Source organism: Thamnophis elegans, chromosome 3 (genome assembly GCF_009769535.1).
Source record: "Thamnophis elegans isolate rThaEle1 chromosome 3, rThaEle1.pri, whole genome shotgun sequence".
NCBI classification, from domain to species: domain Eukaryota; kingdom Metazoa; phylum Chordata; class Lepidosauria; order Squamata; family Colubridae; genus Thamnophis; species Thamnophis elegans.
Window position 1 is genome coordinate 63956278 of NC_045543.1, and position 19191 is coordinate 63975468.

At 39.1% G+C, this 19191-nt stretch overlaps 1 protein-coding gene across 2 annotated transcripts in view; it reads left to right on the forward strand.

Moving 5' to 3' along the window:
- The window catches only part of MOB3B (MOB kinase activator 3B), a 91450-nt gene that overhangs the window by 40825 nt on the left and 31434 nt on the right, over window positions 1-19191 (forward strand). For both annotated transcript variants that reach the window (XM_032213463.1, XM_032213462.1), the window contains one exon: window positions 1935-2514. In XM_032213463.1, coding sequence (XP_032069354.1) covers window positions 2097-2514 — 418 coding nt within the window. In that variant the 5' untranslated portion in view covers window positions 1935-2096. The remainder of the gene's footprint in view (window positions 1-1934; window positions 2515-19191) is intronic.

The window sequence follows — 19191 nt, forward strand, 5'->3', positions numbered from 1 at the left end:
ATTAAAACCACAATTAACATAATATTTCAATAAACCAAATATAAGTTATACATAATGACAATATAAAACAATAGCTACACACACACAATTATCTTGGTGTCCTTTCTAAAACCAAACCACAGATCAGGCATAATTTGATAAATAATAATTAAGTGCCACAAATGAAATTACTAAGACATAATAAGTGAACTACCAAGAATGTGATGAGGTCAGAGTATTTTCTTGCATTACCACTTGTTTCTCAATCTTCATATAGAAGTGTTTCCGTGCTACAGTTCAAAGATTGCTGGGTATTTTATCTTCCCCCACTTACGCTGTTCTCCAGCAGGGGAATACCCAAAGTTTCAAAACATGATTGGAAACTATTGAAGTGAAAAACTGTTCTTCCTCCTTTTAAGGACCTTTCTTCCGCCCTTTAAAAAAATGTTTCAATAAAGCATATGTCAACGTTCCGAGTAATGCATCCGCTAAAAGCAGAACTCGGAGGCAGTTAGATTCCTCAAAGAATATGTTTTTGGATACATCATATTGGCACAGCTAGTGAAAACCAGCTCTTTTAGTCTCCTGCGGTTTTCCCCTAATTATAAGAGCAAAATATTTCCCTCTCCAGATGGTCACCAATCACACTGTTCAATGAAAGTAGCTGGGAGGCTGCTTGGTCATTCCTCTCCCCCTTCACTTCTGTTGGGATGACCTTGTTTCCCATCAGAAAACTTTTTGTTTTGACTGGTAGCCAGTCTATTTACTTTCCCCCCCTCCATTCCCCCTTCCAAAGTTTGTGGCAACTTTGAGGCCAGACAAGTTGGCTTCAGCCAGGCTCACTTCAGTTGATTTGGATGGATCTCTTATTAAAGTTTTAGGCTATCCAATTCCAAAATGAATTGAGGAAGTTTAAACCAACAAAAAATGATGCAGGTATTCCTTGGCTTACAACCACAATTGTGCCCAAAATTTTTGTTGCGCTTAACAGTTGTTAAGTGAGTGTTGCCCAATTTTACAGCCTTTTTTGTTGCACTTAAGTAAATCATTGCATTTCTTAAATGAATCATGTAGTCATTGAACGAATCTGACTTACTTCATTAACTTCGCTTGTCTGATGCCGACTGGGAAGGTTACAAATGGTGATCATATGACCCTGGGACAGTGCAACTGTCACAAATACATGCCAGTTGCCAAGCGCCCGAATTTTGATCACGTGGCCATGGGGATGCTTCAATGACTGAAAGTTTGAAAAATGGTCCTAAGTCACTTTTTTCAGGGCCCATGTAACTTCGAACGAATGTTTGTAAGTCAAGGACTACCTCTAACCATAGATAGAACCTTCGAAGAGAGCAGCAAAGAGTTTGTCACTTTTTAAGAACTATTGGAGGAGCAGATGGGGCTGAAATAGATAACGCTGACTCTTCTTTTTTTCAACTTTCTTTTCATGCTTCAGTGTGAAACCACTAAGGACGGGAGTCTGTTTCCTCAGGCATTTTGCCATGTTCCTTTTTAAACTCTCCAACTTTTCTTTCAAAAATTAAGATTAGTAGTAACTGAATGTTGAATGTTTTAACTACTCTACTAACTGAAGATGGAATGAATTAAAAATGTGTCTCTTGCGAAATTTTCAAAGTGCTTATATTTGCATCAGTGTGAATGTGTGTTTCTAATGGGGAAAATTAAACATAGGAGCCATTTTCTTACCAACTTAGCAATAAATGGTGTTATTGCTTAACAATATAAATCCCTATAAAATGGTACATTTTGACACATGCAAAGCAACTTTATTGATAAATAAAATTGTGACTTGTTTAGAACTTTACAATCATGAGTTAAGTAATAGCACTTTAACTACTTTGGCCTTCAAATAAAGCAAATTGTAATGAATTGTCAGGAGTCATTTTTAGCACTGACCCATAGTTGTTATTTTTTTTTTCTCTTTGAATTTTTAGGAATATGACATTATCTAAGAAAACGTCAAGCCAGGACACCTAGTGGACTAAGGATTTCTGTTGGAGAAATCTTTTTTTTCCTTTGAAAATATATATATTTATATATACATATATAAGAATACCATTATTGTAGTGCCTTGCTGTTGTTGGCAGTTGGAAGACATGTCCATTGCACTCAAGCAAGTTTTTAATAAGGACAAGACGTTCCGTCCCAAACGAAAATTTGAACCTGGGACCCAGAGGTTTGAGCTTCACAAACGAGCACAAGCCTCACTCAATTCTGGAGTGGACCTGAAGGCAGCTGTGCAGCTGCCCACCGGAGAAGATCTAAACGATTGGGTTGCTGTTCATGTAGTTGACTTTTTCAATAGGATCAATCTGATTTATGGAACTATCTGTGAGTTTTGCACAGAGAGAACCTGCCCTATGATGTCAGGTGGGCCTAAGTATGAATACCGGTGGCAGGATGATCTAAAGTACAAGAAACCTACAGCATTACCAGCACCCCAGTATATGAATCTTTTGATGGACTGGATTGAGGTGCAGATCAACAATGAGGACATATTTCCAACTAGTGTAGGTAAGTTTATCCATGTCTAAGAACTATACACCCTTTGAATGGTTTTCTCCTAGAATCTGTTGATGGTATTTTAAAAATGGAAACATTAACAATAGAAATTTCAGTACTTTTTATTAAATATTTGATTTTTGTCCATTGTATAAGCATATATGAACAAATGAATTGCAAAGAGACATTGGTTTGTCTTTGTTGCAGAGGAAAAGTTCCAGAGTAGCAAAAAAAAGGGAAGTAATTAAGTCACCAGTTCTGTCATCAGGACATGGCCCTTACAGTCTGTCATGTAAAATGGATATTGAATGTATATAGTTGAATTTCAGCTTATTTCTGTTACATATACTTCTTTATTTCTTCAATTCAGTGACAGAGCAACTGTGGGCAGCTCAATATAAAAACAGAATATAAATACAGTAATGTAATGTAAATAAAGTATACGATAATGAAAATAACAAATCAGCAATCCAGAGCACATCACCACATATAGAACATATACTGTATGATATATGTGTGTGTATGTATGTATGTATGTATGTGTATGTATGTATGTATATATATATCAAACACCTCTAAAATCTACCCTATACAAGTTGGGAGGGGCTGTGCAAATTTTTCATGAAACTCATTCCAGAAGGCAGGCCCTGCAACAGAAACATATTGCTGATTTAACATATGTTGTTTTATAATGAGACCTAAGAACAGTATGGTTTTTCTACATTCTGCTATTTTATTTAGGACCAAGTCCAATGGCACCACAGCTGCCATTTTAAAAAGATCCAGATGGTAGGATTGTACATTTTAGAACGTTATTTATAGCATTATCTGCGGTGCCAGTAATTTTGCTATTATGTTCTGGCAGTATCTTTGTGGTAGTTGGTTTGCCGGCTTCCTCTTCCAGCAATGCAGGTAGTCCTCAACTTAAAACAGTTCATTTAGTGACCATTGAAAGTTACAGCCTTTGCAGCATCCTCATGATCATGTGATCAAAATTCAGATGCTTGGAGAATGGCTCATATTTATAACCATTGCTGTGTCACAAAGTCATGTGATCCCCTTTTGCAAAGTCAACCGGGTTACTAACTTATCAGCAATGTTTCACTTAACAACCGTAGTAAGAAAGATCGCAAAACGGGCAAAATTCATTTAACAAATGTCTCACTTAGCAGCAGAAATTTTGGCTTCAATTCTAGGCATAAATCGAGGACTACCTGTAGTTTTATAGCAGGCATCTCCTCTTGCTCTCTGTTTAAAAATAGAAATTAAGCAAAGAAAAACAAATCAATACACGTATCTCCGCCAGATACTCCTTTGTGGAATTTGTACTTTTTATCTGAGTATTTGTTAGTTGTGGAGGGACTTCCTTATTCCTGTGTTGATCCAGTCAGAAACATGAAATATGAATGGAAGGATGGATGGATATAGCCCACGTTTATTTTATACAGCTCAAAGTGTTGTTGTTTTTTTAAATCAGGGAAACCTGGTCTACCCAAATATGGGATGAAGCATACTGCTTCCACTTTTGCCCTTCAGCCCCAATCCAGGAGCCTTATTAAAAAAAAAAATTAGTACAGTTCAAAGCAACAAATCTAATGTGCATGCCTCCTTTTTTCCTCATGATAACAATCCTGTGTGGTAGGTTGGACTCAGTGGTGGGTTCCGGATCTCGTTGCAACCGGTATGCTGCAAGGTGGCGGGGCGTGCATCACGTGCACACGTGCAGCAAGCGCGCAGCGTGTGCATGTGTACTTACCGCCCATGACACTCCAGCTGCTCAGCGGAGCATCGCGCAGGCGCCATATGCTCTGTGAGTGAAAGCTCCAATCGACTCAAATACAGGTAAAGAGGGCGGGCGGGCCCTGCGTGGGCCCTCCAGAGCACTGTACCTGAATGGTACCTGGTGCTCCCACCAGGCACCGGTACACCCATGCCATCCCACCACTGGTTGGACTGCAAAAGAGTGACTGTCCCAAAGTCACTTAACTATGTTCTGGGGCTCAAGGGAGGGGTAGATCTCCTGCTTTCCACTATACCAAACATCCCCTAAATTTTTTGCTTATTGTAATTTTTTATTATATACATTGCAAAAGGACCATAGTCCTATATTTTTAAAGAGTTCTCCAATTATTAGCAGTAGGATGTCTCATACGAAGTCACGCATAGCCTACAGCCATGGCAAACCTTTCAGTGTTGATATTCTTCCTGTTATTAGTTGGAATTCAATGATGTCTCATTCTTAATAATGTCCTACTTTTGTTGGATTGGGGAAAATATCCCCAACCACTCCGAATACTCAAAAAGAGCTCCTCCAAAGATCTGTCCAAAAGTATATAAGCTTTAGAGAAAGAAGAGAGATATGGACAACACTTCTCGCTGCTCCCTGAATTTGATTATTTTAGACATTTCATTACCCAAACTAAATAATATCATCAGTGCTATTATTGAGTAGGATTTGCTCTCATTTTGTTCCCTACCAGCACTGATGATTGCCTAGTTTGGGTAATGAAACATCTACAAGAAAACAACCAAGCTCAGAGAGCACCAAGGACCCTCTCATTTCAATCAGAATAAAACTCTGATTAGATTAAGCCTAGCTCATGACATGTGGCAAAAAAGAATGGTGGCAACATCAGTTATTTTTTTCTGTTTTTGTGGTGATGGCAGTGATGGTTTTAGGAAAACACATTTGCTTCTGTGAAGACAAAGAGCAGTTCCTTGGACAGCTCACGCTTTATCCATCAGACTGTACCTCACAGATGGTTTATATTGCTGGATTTAGGCCTCTATTATAAGAAGTGAGTTTACACTGCTGTATAAACTACTTTATACTGCTTAAATGGCATTTCTAATTGCTATTTGAAGAATTTGTATGTTTTCTGGGTTAATCCTTGTAAATCGTCCTTTAATTTTATATACATCCATATAGAGTATTTAAAGAAGGATTTCAAGAAATACAATTAAGTAGGGAATTTGTTTAAGAGCTAGTTCTTAAAGAGCAAGCAAATAATTTCTGGAAGAACATGAATGCTTTGAGATAAGCAATTTCCCTTTCAGATTTTCTCTTGTTTACCCGTCTCAAGCAACACTGAAATTGATTATAATACATTACTAGTAGGAACAAGAGGAATGAATGTTGTACTGGTAATTTATACTAAAACCACATTTTGTGGGAGTTATTTTTCTAAAAGAAAACTAAAAACTTCTGTGTGTGCTAGGTTAGAAAATTTCTGTTTTGAATTCTATGAATTCAAAGATTTGAATTTTGAGTTCTTTGGATTATACTGGAAATATTTGTGACAATATGTGTAGCTGAATTGCAGGCACAGATGTTAAATCCTCAGCCCACTTCTTGATATTTGGAGAAAGTTTTTGAATGTCACTATTCAGTCAAAACATTTTCAGAATTCAAATTTGCTATATAATTTTTTTCCAACATAGACAAGTTTGGCAGTTTGAAAGTTGTAGGATGGTTGCAGGGAATTCATGCTCTTCTTTCCTACTCTAAATCAGTACCTAAAGGAATGGAGAAAAAAAAGTAGACAGAGAAGTTTCAGACAGAGAAGAATGACAAGGGTCTCTTATTTCCTGTACACCCATGAATGATGATGCTATACAGATGACTTCCTGTTGGGATCAAACAGGAAGGACCCAGAAACAGTTTTGAATAGTGTACAGCAGGGGTGTCAAATGTGATTTCATTGAGGGCCACATCAGGGTTGTGTATGACCTCAGGATGGCTGTGGGGAAGGTTGTCCTCCGACTTCAACTTATTGGCCACATCCCCTGATACCACTGTGGAGGAGTTGGCTAGGGAGGCTACTGGGTCGTTAACTGTGGGCACCTGTAGTGCCTGGGAGAAGGCCTGCTCCTTGTTGTAGAAGCGGCGGTCCCCAGGGGTAGTCCCTCCCTCAGTTCTACTGGAAAAAGAATGTTGGTCCTTTCCTGAACGTTGCTTTTCAGTAGAATAGAGGGAGGGGCAGCATCCCTCCCCAGTTTAATCGTTAATATAGATTGTCAGGAAGGGTGAGGGGAAGTCAGGTGGTCTCTCTTGTTTGTTTGTTTTTCAGCATGTGTGTTGTCATACGACCTCGAGGAAACTGGGAGCCAACAGGAAAAGGAGGATATCAAAAAAAAATTCCCTCAGTCTTTGGACCAATCAGGCTTTGAGAATATCCAGGCTAGGGTGTGTGGCCAGGGTGGGCACAGCCAGCTCGACATCCGTTTTTAGCTCTGACGGCCTCCTGCTACATGTGCCCCCCCCCCAACTCCATTTTCACTGGCAGAGGCACCGTGGACTAGTTCTTCACTGTTGCCAGGGCTGCCTCACATATCAGATCTAAGCACTTTGTGGGCCTTGAGTTTGATACCCCTAATGTAGAGTAAACTGCAATCCAATCATCCCATTGATCATCTCTGTTGGCCTGCTAGACCCTTCTCATGCGAGTCCCAATATTTAATCTAAGCAAAAACTAGTTAATACAATAATGTATCCTTACAGTATATCAGATTATGTATATTAGATTTGAAAATAATGTGGCTATTATAATATAATAATGAAAAAGTCATTGAGGCCAAAAAGAAAATTGCCCAAAGGAGTATTGTAGGCAGGAATATGCCAACAATATTACAAACATGAAGACCCATTTAATGTAGTGGAAAAAATATATCCAGAAAGAATATAAATGTTTTACAGAATGCTAATAGGAGAACAGGGTGATGAAGTTATCATCTGAGAGAAGCCTATTCAGGAATTGCCTTGTTTTTGAGCTTCCGACAAAATATTTTATCTGCCTAGCAAAGCATCTACTTTCTTTAAATGTCTTGTTCATGCATCATTAATTGTGTACATCATTTTAAGCAGCCTCTTGTTTAAGTTCATCTCAAGCCTTTCACAATAAAGAAAGCTAGAATTATACAGAGGAAAGTATATTAATACAAGGATTAGAACTAAAGTATAGCATTAGAAATCCTAGTTCTAATTTGTTGGTAAATTCATTAAGGCAGAGTCTCTCTGAAAACCATGAATCTCCTCCATGTTTTCTGCAGTTTGGATCCAGTTGCCATTTATGAAATAAGCACCTATTATTTATGTCTCTATATACAATTCAAGACCAAGGCAACTGTTTATCTCTAACAGGTTAGATTTGGAGGGCGTTTTTCTTTCATTTAAGTTTTGCCCCTTTGGGTGCTGCATCAAAGAATCTCACTTATAGATGTGTGTCTCTTCAATTTGTATTAGTTTAATTTGCTTTACACTCTTTTTTGTTTACTTATTGAGGATCTTAGACCAAATTTTGAAAAAAATGTCCATACAAATATTAAAATGATAAAATAGTAAAACCATAGTGAGAAATAAAGAGAAATACAGCTAGTCCTCAAAATATATCTACAGTTGAGCCCAAAATTGCTAAATGAGAGAGTTGTTAACTGAGTTTTGCCTTTTTTATGACCTCTTTGCCACAGTTAAGTTCAGTTGTTAAGTTAATAATATGGTTGTAAATGAATCTGGCTTTCCCATTGACTTAATCTGTCAGAATATCACAAAAGGTGATCATATGATCCTAGATAGGGCAAAAGTCATAAATATGAGCCAGTTGCCAAACATCTGAATTTTGATCATGTGATCATGGGGTTGATGCAATGCTCTTAAGTGTCAAAAACTTAAAAATTAGTGACTTGATCAAAAGTCGCTATTTGCAATGCTTTTGAATGGTCATTAAATGGATGGTTGTAAATTGAGGATTGCTGTAACTGAGTTTGGAAATAACCATTTTAATACACTAAATAGCAGCCAGACAATTTAGGCTGTGATTCTTTTTTAGCCCATTCAAATGGAGCAGAACCTATCTACTTTAATAGACATTTTTACAGAAATATCCAATAGTGAAAACTGTATAATCTTGGACAGAACTATTTTAAATTACACAAGAGTTTAAAATAGTGTGTGTGGTGGGGGGATCCTCAATCTAGTAAACGGAACGGCCCAAGTAAATTCATTATTGGGTTGCGTTGCAGTTTTGTGTTTTACTAAACCTTTTCAACTTGAATTCATGCATGTAAATTGAAAAACTAAATGAATATATAGTCTCCAAATGATAAAAATATATGATCTGATTCCTTATGTTCTGAATTTTAAAATGTTCTACAATCTCACCCAGAGAGTTTAAATTTCTAAAAAAATTGTGTCCCAAGAGCTAGTCTGCAAATCCTTTCAGAATTAGTGCTATAGGAAGGATTATTGTCACTGCCAGTGCATTAATATGTATGCACTTTTTCTTTTATGTTAGAGAAGTGCGTGACATTTTACAGATGGAAACAGTAAATCTGATCCATGTTGGGAAGAAGAAAATGCAAAGCTGGATTCATATGTACAGATGGGATTATAAGAAGGAGAGCTCTCTTCCATTGACATCAGTCAAAACATCCATTTTGTACAATGTTTGTGATAAGGGTTAATCTCAAGACATCAGAATAAATACTTACTGGGAAGGGAAGAAAATGAACAAATCATACATTATATACTCAAGTAAACATATTTGGGATATTTTTAAGAGATGCAGTCATTGCTCTTATTCAACAGTTAGAGAAAGCATAGATATTTTTCTGCCTTACAACAATTCGAGTTAAATAGAGTCACATATCAATAAAGGAGAATATTTGTAATTCAGGGATGAAATAAGGTAACCTTTATTGTCACTTTTTTCTGTGGACTCACTGGCACAAATTAAAAATAGAATTTTGATGGCTGCTCTCAAAAGAAAAATAAATATACAACCATACACATATTTGCATGTACATATACATATGCTATATCAGGGGTGTTAAACTCGGTTTCATTGAGGGCCGGATAAGGGTTGTGTCTGACCTCAGGGGTCCAGGATGGGCGTGGCCAGGATGGGTGTGGCCAGCTCAACATAACTTGTGTTAGCGCCGGTGGTGGCCTGAGCACTTTGCCAGTGAAAACAAGCTTCCGAGCTCCATTTTTTACTGTGATGGCCTCCTGCAGCCCTCTGCCAGCAAAAACGGAGCTCAGGGGATCGCATGCAGCCCTCCCGAGCTCCGTTTTTGATGGCAGAAGTACCAAGGGTCAACCCTTCACTGTTTCCAGGGTGGCCCCGCAGACCAGATCTAAGCACCCCGTGGGCTGCATCTGGTCCCCGGCCTTGAGTTTGACGCCCCTGCTGTATATATATGAACACACACACACAGACACACACACACACACACACACACACACACATGCCCATCATTGCAAAGTAGTCTCAGTGTTATCACCAGCCATCTGATCAGCATGATCAATGGCAGATAGGAACCAGATGACTGATTTCACACTGCCAGAAATGAAGGGGGGGGGGGAACACTGATGGTGCCTAAAGATCAGCTGGCTTGTGGAAACTGGATGATGATTTCCAGTTGCCAAAGAAATGCTTTAAATCGAAGGAACGAAGGAAGGCCCGAATAGAGATGTTCATAAATGTCTGCATACATACTACTCTAGTGTATGACTACAGATACCCAAACTGCCAACTGTATGGCTCTTCTGGCAAAAAGATTGCCCATTGTTATTTTTAAAAATCCACTGTTCATTGTTGCTCATACTTCTCTGAATCCAGTTAAATTAAGTAATAAGAACATAAACAATAAGTTAACTTATTCTTTCTGAAGTCAGGATGATACATATCCATTAGTCCCGAAGATGTGAATAAATTTTGACACTACATCTCTTGACAGCAAGAAGAAAGTAAAAGTGAATTAAAAAACAATCCACAGTAATCAACTCTATCTTTCAGTTGGTTGAGTTCAGTTGTTTTTCTTCTATACTCCTTACCACTGTTTGACTGTTCTTTCTTTCATCCATGATGACCTTCATCAGATTAAATTTCTTCCTGTGTGTCATTTTTAGGTCACTTGTCAGCACTGTTTCCCTTGTGTAGTTTGAGATTTTGGCAGCGCTAGGTTGTAATATTCGCATGTCCCTGTTATTTCTGTGAATACTTTGTGTCCATGAGAGAGGCCTATTTCCAAGAATCTCAGAGCATCTTGTTTCCCACTCTGACTGGTACCCAGGTTCTGTATTTCCAAGCAATCTACCTTGGAGCAGGAAATTAATTTCATTTGGCTTGTACTGTATATCGGCTTTTCCCACTGGCATCTGTCTATGACATAAAAATCCCATCCTGAAGGAGTTAATGTAGCAGTTGCATTGGACTCCTGAAGGCCACTCAAACGCTTGCTACTTGCTGTAAGGGAAAACATAGTTTTAACACTGGAACAAGAAGGGTAATTTTTGAGTTCCATGGGGTGAGATTTTACTCACAGAAAAACAGCTGCAGCACATGCGAGTATATGGGGCTTCCTCCTCAGCCTTCTATAGCAACCTTTTGGGGAGGGGAGGAGAGGAGCGTATCTTCATGAGGTTGTTTTTAATCTTATCTTTATCTTATAAAGACACCTCATGAAGATTCGCTCCTCTCCTCCCCCCCCCAAAGAGGTTACCAGGAGATGTTCATATTGTAGTGGGAACAAATGGGGAAGCCCCATATGGTTGCATGTTCTGCAGCTGCTTTTCTGTGGATAAAATCTAATGTGCTTCAACAACCATTGTGTTTCTAGTAATGTCAGCTGGCCTTAATAGGCCTGAATAGCCCAACATTTACTGGTTATTGGAAGTTGCTGCAGGTATATCGCCCTCACTTGAGTCTCTGTGTATTCCTCTCTGATGCATTCTTGTTTTCTTCAAATGGGAGGGCTGAGCTTGTCCCCCCCTGCAACTGTCCCATCCCTGCTTTTAAGCCGCTTAAATCTTTGTGTACATGTACAGTACATGCATCATTGAGTCAAAAGATGATTTTCATTTATTTATTATTGAATCCATTTATGTGGCTGTCCAACTCACAGGTGACTCTGGATGACATACAACTTAAAAACCATACAACTCCCCTTTTCTTATGACAGCAGCAAAGCAATCACACCAACCACTTAATTGGCTCCCTCTAATTGTGGTATCCAGGCCCACTGACTGAATCACATCTTCAGAGCTTTTTGGAAAAGCAACAAGGTAGGGACCAAGTTGTACTTCTGGGGGAATGATTTTCCATGGGGAAGAGGCCACCCCTAAGAAGGCCCATTTTCATGGTCCCACCAAATATACATTCCTAACAAATGGGACCTGCAGCATACCCCGCCTTCCCAACCTGGTGAGCCAGGTAGATGTAATGGAGGAGAGAGAGTCTTTCAAATAGATTCATAGAAAGCAACAAGATATTAGACGATTCTAGAAAAGATTTTTCTTTTTCCTGCCAGTTCTGCCCAACAGGAACACCACTTACTTTCTGCAAATTTCCTGTTCAGATGTATTCAGAGAGTAGTTTCAACTTTCCTTTTGGGCAAAGCATGGGTGAAATTTAGCCAGTTCTGACAGGTTCTGGAGAACCGGTAACAGAAATTTTGAGTAGTTTGGAGAACCGGCAAATGCCACCTCTGGCTGGCCCCAGAAAGGGGTGGGAATGGAGATTTTCAGTATCCTTTCCCCAGGAGTAGAGAGGTAATGGGGATTTTGCAGTATCTTTCCCCTGCCCCGCCCACCAAGTCACACCCACAGAACCAGTAGTAAAAAAACCTGAATTTCACCACTGCTCTGAAGGCCATCGGAGTGCATTCCCTGAAGTCTCCGGAGTGCAAAAAACTGGCCCTCTGGGCAAACCGGAAGTTTGGGAATGGACTTCCGGTTTGCTCGTAGGGTCAGCTTAAGCCCTCCGGAGTCTTCAGGGACCTTCAGGAGGCTTCCCTGAAGCCTCCGGAGGACTAAAAATGACCGTATGAGCAAACTGGAAGTCCATAGGGTCTTTTTTAGGCCTTTGGGGGCTTCAGGGAAGCCACCTGAAGGTCCCTGAAGCCTTCGGATGGCTTAAACCGACCCTATGAGCAAACCGGAAGTGACTTCTGGTTTGCTTGTAGGGTTGTTTTTTTGCCCTTCAGAGGCTTCAGGGAAGCCTCCTGAAGGTCCCTGAAGCCTCTGGAGGGCCTTCAGGGGGGCAGGGGGCACTGTTTTCACCCTCCCTGGGCTCCTATAAAGCCTCTGAAGCCTGGGGAGGGCGAAAAAAGCATGCAAAAAAATGGGTGGAGTGCCTCTCATGCGCGCATGCGCACTGGGGAGGGTTGTGTATTGCATTATGGGTGTGACACGCCCACGCATGACCCATCTGCGCTCCCCCCCTTATGGCACACAAGCCAAAAAAGGTTCGCCATCACTGAATTAGAGCATCCCTATCAGCAGCATCCTGAGGCAGAGGCATCTGGTGCTGAACATGAGAACAGCAAAGTCCATATATCTTTTCCTTTTTTTGACAGCTGAAGGACAGAAAGAGAGCATTTTATTGAGCTGCAGGAAAAGCCCCTTGCTATTCTGGACACTATTGTGAAAATGCTAGTCATTATCTTTGCACGTAGGTACAATTGGTTTTGCTAACAGCCAGTTTGTTAGTTAAGCCTGATATAAGGCGTTGTCAAATATAACATTTCAGGTGTTTATTTTATCATACCTACTTGCTGCCGACAATTTCTCCCTACCAGATGAATATAATATTCATATGCCAGAAAAATAACTGATAATTCTCCACGAAGGACATGAACTGAACTGTGAATAGTGAGATACAGTTTATGGATCTGAATAAGAAGTATTGAAAATTTTAAGAAACACTATAGAAAACCCTGAAAGCCGCTTTTACTACATTTATGAACATTTTTCCAAAGGTGTTGTTAATAAATGCAGAATAAACTTTGGGCAGTACATTCTCATGCCAAAACATGATTGTTTATAGTAGTGTTTTGCTCCCAGGACCAATATCTACTATTAAAATTTACTGGGGTGAGATTTGTTTTTTGTTTCTTTTAACAAAACATAATGAAAAACATGAGGTGATATTAATTTTTCAAAATACCTTCAATATCCGGGTAAAAAAAATATTTCGCAGACGACCCATTTTAAGAATCACTTGTTTAAGGTTTTCTACCCAGAAATACAAACTTTTTTGCTAGACTGTTACTGTCAGTCATGTCTTTAAAATGATGTAACATACATACAGATGGAGATTCACTTCTGATCTTACTCAGCTAGCCATTGAGTATTGTTTGTTTATTTCACTATGTTCTTTACCCCAGAGTTTTGCTTATATAAATAAAATTTATACATACACACATAGTGTCCTACAATGAAGCAAAATGTGGAACATGAAATGTGACTATTAAAAACAGAATAGAATGTATAGCTTATACAACAACAGTGGTGAGGCCTTTCATATTCCTTCCTAGTTGATAGTTAATGTTAGCATTCCAAAATGGATGTTTTTGCTATGTGCACCAAATAATTCATGGCATATATTTACTGATAAGCCCCGTCCACAGATAAACTGACTCTAAAACTTTCACCCAAAATGCTGTGAAAACTGCACCACCTGTGGATAAGACAACACTCAAAATGTTCATATAATTTTTACAGTTGCCTTAAATGTGAGTGATCCACGGATTATTCTTTTTTTGTGGTGTTTGCAAAAGGTACAGCTATTTTAGTGATTCAGAGAGAGGTGCTTCATTCATACTGATTTGTTGCTTTGCATAGCCCTGGGGATATTAGACATTAGTGAGTTTAAATTTTAGGTAGCTTGGCATGTTAAGGCGCGCCAAAAACATTGAACAGAATTTTTTAGATATAAAATACATTAGCTCTTTCTCCAAAGAGTTACCAGTGGTTTATTTATTATTTCAAAGCTGTTCTTCCGTCCATCTACCATGCACAGTCAGATCTGCTTATGTGAACACCACCTGTGTAAGTTTCTTACACAAATTTCCCTTCTGATTTTGCAAATGTTTTGTTCAGCTGCAGAAAAGATTACACACGTAGTGCTTGTCCCTGTTATGGAAAATGATTTTCAAATTATGCCATTAGTAGCTACTAAAACCATTCAATAACATTAGAGTTTCTACCATTATTTGTAAATGTCACCATAATGATATTATGAGAAGACCAGACCGGAATGGATAGAAATATTTGATACGGAAATTAAATACACAATTAATATGAAGGCCACCTCCCCGCCCCCAATTTTTTAAAAATCTTCTGAACTATGGAACCAAGATTTAATTTATTTGGAAGTAATAACGTCAGGAGGGAGGCAAATTACTTGTTTGTTATCTCCAAACCAGCTTGTGTGCTGTTTTCTTCTGCCTTAGCATAACTTATACTTGGACCTATGTAAATTTAATGGGCACTTGTCTCAGCTGACAATTGACTGCTTGCTAGAAGAAGAAACAAGATATTGCAGCTTGGCAGTTGCCCGAGGTTAAAAATGCATGCAGTGGAAGTGCAGCAGAAACAGTTAATTTCAGTAGAGTTTTAAACCTTTGTTGCATTGTTTTGATCCACCTGCCATTATATGGTAAATGCCAGAAGTATGAAATGCCTCTTTGTGCCTCCTCTGCATTCACATGTATTCTAGATTTATGTGCAGAATAGATAAATAGATAAATACGATGGGGATAAATACGTTTGTTGGGAACGGAGACTTATATTCTGACAAGAGTTCCTAGTCTAAGGTAACAGGATGGATAGATGCAGAAGGTCAAAGTCTGATATTCATTGCTTGCTCATAAAGTTCCAATAAAAAAGCAGTTTTTATTCTCTCTCCTCTGTCAAACAAAGGGCAGGACAGAAAGTTCTCCAGACACTGGTAATAAATATACACTTCGGTATTTATAGCCAAGTATTAAGAGCCAAGGTGGCGCAGTGGTTAAATGCAGCACTGCAGGCTACTGCTAGATCAGCAGGTCAGCGGTTCAAATCTCACCGGCTCAGGGTTGACTCAGCCTTCCATCCTTCCGAGGTGGGTAAAATGAGGACCCAGATTGTTGGGGGCAATATGCTGACTCTCTGTAAACCGCTTAGAGAGGCCTGAAAGGCCTATGAAGCGGTATATAAGTCTACTGCTATTGCTATTGCTATTGCTATAGCATATCATCCACATGTAATCTTCTCTGGGACTGACAAAAGATAGCTTTCAAAGGGGAAATGGCTAACATTAGTAATTCTTGAATGGTTGCATTGCTTTTACAATGACATCCCAAACCTGGAAAGTAATTATTTCTTCAGCGAACTCCACCAGTGAAGCAGCATTCATACTTAATGCTTTGTAACGTTTCCTACCTCTATGACAGGATGGCTAACCTTTTTCCCATCGCGTGCCAAAAGTGGGGGGAGCACAGGGGGTTCGTACGTGGGCATGGCCACACCCATAATGCTCTGTGTGTGACCCCCCTGTGCGCATGTGTGCGCAACTCCTGCCCTCCTTTGAAGTGACCATTCAAAGTTACAATAGCATTGAACAAAAGTGACTTATGACCAATTTTCACACTTCTGACCATTACAACATACCCATGTTTGGCAATTAGCATGTATTTATGACAGTTACAATGTTCCAGGATCATGTGAACAGTTTTTGCAACCTTTTTTTTTTTTTTTTTTTTTTTGCTGGACTAAATGTTTTATTCATTTTCATTTTCAATTTTGTACATTCACTTATATACGGGATATTTACAATAATAATAATATAATAGTAAGAAAAAAAAAAGAAAAAAAAAACCCCAACCTAAACACAACTCATAAACCCAACCTATCACTTTCATACACCCCTTCTTCTCCCCCTCCAACTTTCCTTTCTCCCTCCAGCGATCACCCCTCCTACTTCCCTTTCCCCTCCTATCTTCCTTTCTCGCCTTCCTCACCCTCCTTCCCCTCTCATCCTCCTTACATTCCCCTCTTCCTCCCTCCTTACTTCTCCCTCTTCCTTTCCTCTACTTCTCACTATGGTGCATTTCTCTATTAAAAAGCAATAAGAAAAAAAAAAGAGAAAAATAAAAAGAAAAGATAAGGAACAACAGTATACAAGTGTATTCTTCTTATTCTATATATTGAAACTATATCTCCACCCACCCACCCGCCCCCAATAAACCCCCCTCCCTAACCCCCTCCGACTTCCCAGGTCACACACCCGGCACAGTTCAGTACCATTCACCTTCAAAATATCTTATTAACAATAATAATAAAAATAAAATAAAAAAAACACTCCGAAAAAGAAAAACAAAAAAACAAAAAAGTAAATAATAAAAAAAAATTGAAAAATCTTTTGCATTATGCTCAGCCTCCCATCATTCTTAAAATTTAAACAGTGTGAATCATTCCATTTATATTTTATCCTCGTCCCTTACTTCTTTGATATTTACCCCCATCTTCCTGTAGACTCTCCAGATAGCCTTTCTTAACCTTATATTCAAATATTAGTTTATACAAAAATCAATTTATCTTCATGCTTTCGCTACTCATCTTCCTATCCTTCGTTTCACGTCTCCATTCCTCCCAAGCCCAAATTGCATAAGATTAGGATCTCGCTCTTCACTTTAAAATCCTGAGCTTTTTATGTTATACTTCAGACATGTAAATTCGTAAAATGTGTGCCCAAAATCCATACCAGTTCGTTCAATCCCAAGATCCCTTCATCAATATCCCGCTCCACCTTCCTTTCTGCCCCACTCTTCCCAACTCCATTCATCCCAAACCGCAATTCAAATAAATCTTAGTCCCCACTTTCCTCACAGAAAACACTTCATGCGCAATTTGGATTGAAATTCAAATAAGTCTTGTAAAAGTCCCGTATAATATCTGTCTAGAATAAGCAATGCTTCTTTCCATTCCTCATCAGTACACAGCTTTACCATTTCATACCAAACAGAAATCCTAAAGTTTTAATCAGTCCAAAAGCTTAGAAAGTATTTTAAAGACGTCGCTGGGTCTATATTCTTTACTCTTCTGCCCTTCCGGAAAGAAAAGGCAACCCTCTGCCTTTTCAAATATGACTGAATCCTCAGTTTCCGCTCTTCTGCCTCTCCAGTAGGGGGAGAACAACTCCCTCCTTCTTGTAACCAAGTGACTTGCTGCTTATCTTTCCTTCACCTTGTCCTTCCGCGCTTCCGAGTGAGTCAAGAGGCCCCGCCTTCAGAGTTTTATAATAAAAGTCCCGAGCTTCCGAAACAGAATTAATACGAAATCTTTGATTTTCAAATGTAACTGTGATTCCAACTGGAGCTTCCCATTTATACTTTATTTGACGATTTCTAAGTTCTTGGGTTAAAAAGGTATAACTTCTCCTTGCTTGCAGCATCTGGAGCGGGACCTCTTTAAAGACAAACAAATCATGGCCATCTATTCGGAGCCTGTTATTGTAAAATTTTTGAGTAATCGCATTTCTGGATTCTCTTGTGAAAAAGTATATAATTATGTCTCTTGGAAGCTGTCGTTGCTCTGCTACACGCGAATTCTGGCGATAGATTTTTCGAATATTCCAATCAAAATTGAGTCCCGGACCTCCCACCACTTGGCTGAAAGCTTTTACAAACGTCTGTTTCAAGTTCTCTCCTTTCTTTTCGGGCAGTCCTCTAACTCTTATTGCAGACGCCTTTCTGTTATAATTTATCATTGTAAGTTGTGTTTGAGTATCTGTAATCTCTTGTTGTAATGCTTGGATATTAGAAGTCAAATTAAAATTAGCCCCCTCCAAAGTTTCCAATTTCGTCTCCATTTCTTCAATATAATCTGTTAAAGTAGACGTGACTTCAAACATATTCGCATTTATCTGGGCAATTTTGGTCTGTATTTTATCGCATAAATCCCACACAAATTCTTTAATTTCTTTTCTAAAGTCATTAATTATTTGAAAGAGAAGCTCCTGTGTCAAAGAATCTCCAGTAGATGGCGTAGGAGACAAAGGCAGCGATTTGGTAACAAGTTCTTTAAGCACAAGGGGGGAGGATTTTTTTGCCTGTTTAGACCTGGGAGACATTATAGATAAAATCTGAGAATAGACAGATAAACAGTGTCTTCAGCTGGTCAGTTCTCCATAAATTATTTGTAGATTTTGCTCGTTAATGAGTAGCAGTCTCCGGGGAAATAAAGCCAGTTAATTACGTCTTCAATCACCAACACAGTAAAAACGCCATTTTGTATCCCAATTGCGCAGAGAAGTTCAAAGGAAGAACAAGGCTGGTGTTTAGATAGTTAAAAAAAAAAAACACATCACAGAAGTGAGACCCGCTCGTATTATCTTAAAAACAGTTTATCATTGTCCTGAGTGCGGGAGTCGGCTGTCTAGGGCTGCAAAAAGGCAGCTGCGAAGAACTGGCTGGAGATAAGAGCTCAGTTACGCTGGGTCTATTCTCCGTTCGCAGCCCCCCCAAAAAAGGAAAAGGGCTGTGAACTACGAATAAATCCTAACACCTGAGCTTCTGCCTGTCCCTTTCTGCCAGAAAGGGATGATATCTATTGATCTTAATTAGATATACAAACCAGTACTCTAAGAGGGGCTCCGTTGAGCTCCTCGGCGACAGGCTCCTCCCACAGGAAGTCAGTTTTTGCAACCTTTTGACAAGCAATGTCAATAGAGAAGCCAGATTCCAAGGTCAAAAAATGAGGAAAAATTCATTTAATAGCTGTCTTGCTTAGCAACATAAATTTTGGGCTCAATTGTGGTAAGCTGAGAACTAACTCTTCTTTATAGGAACCAATCTGGGGAAGTCTATTGTGTCTCATTGCTGTGCAGAATTGGGCAGCTAAAAATTCATAAATATGTGTGTTGGAACATA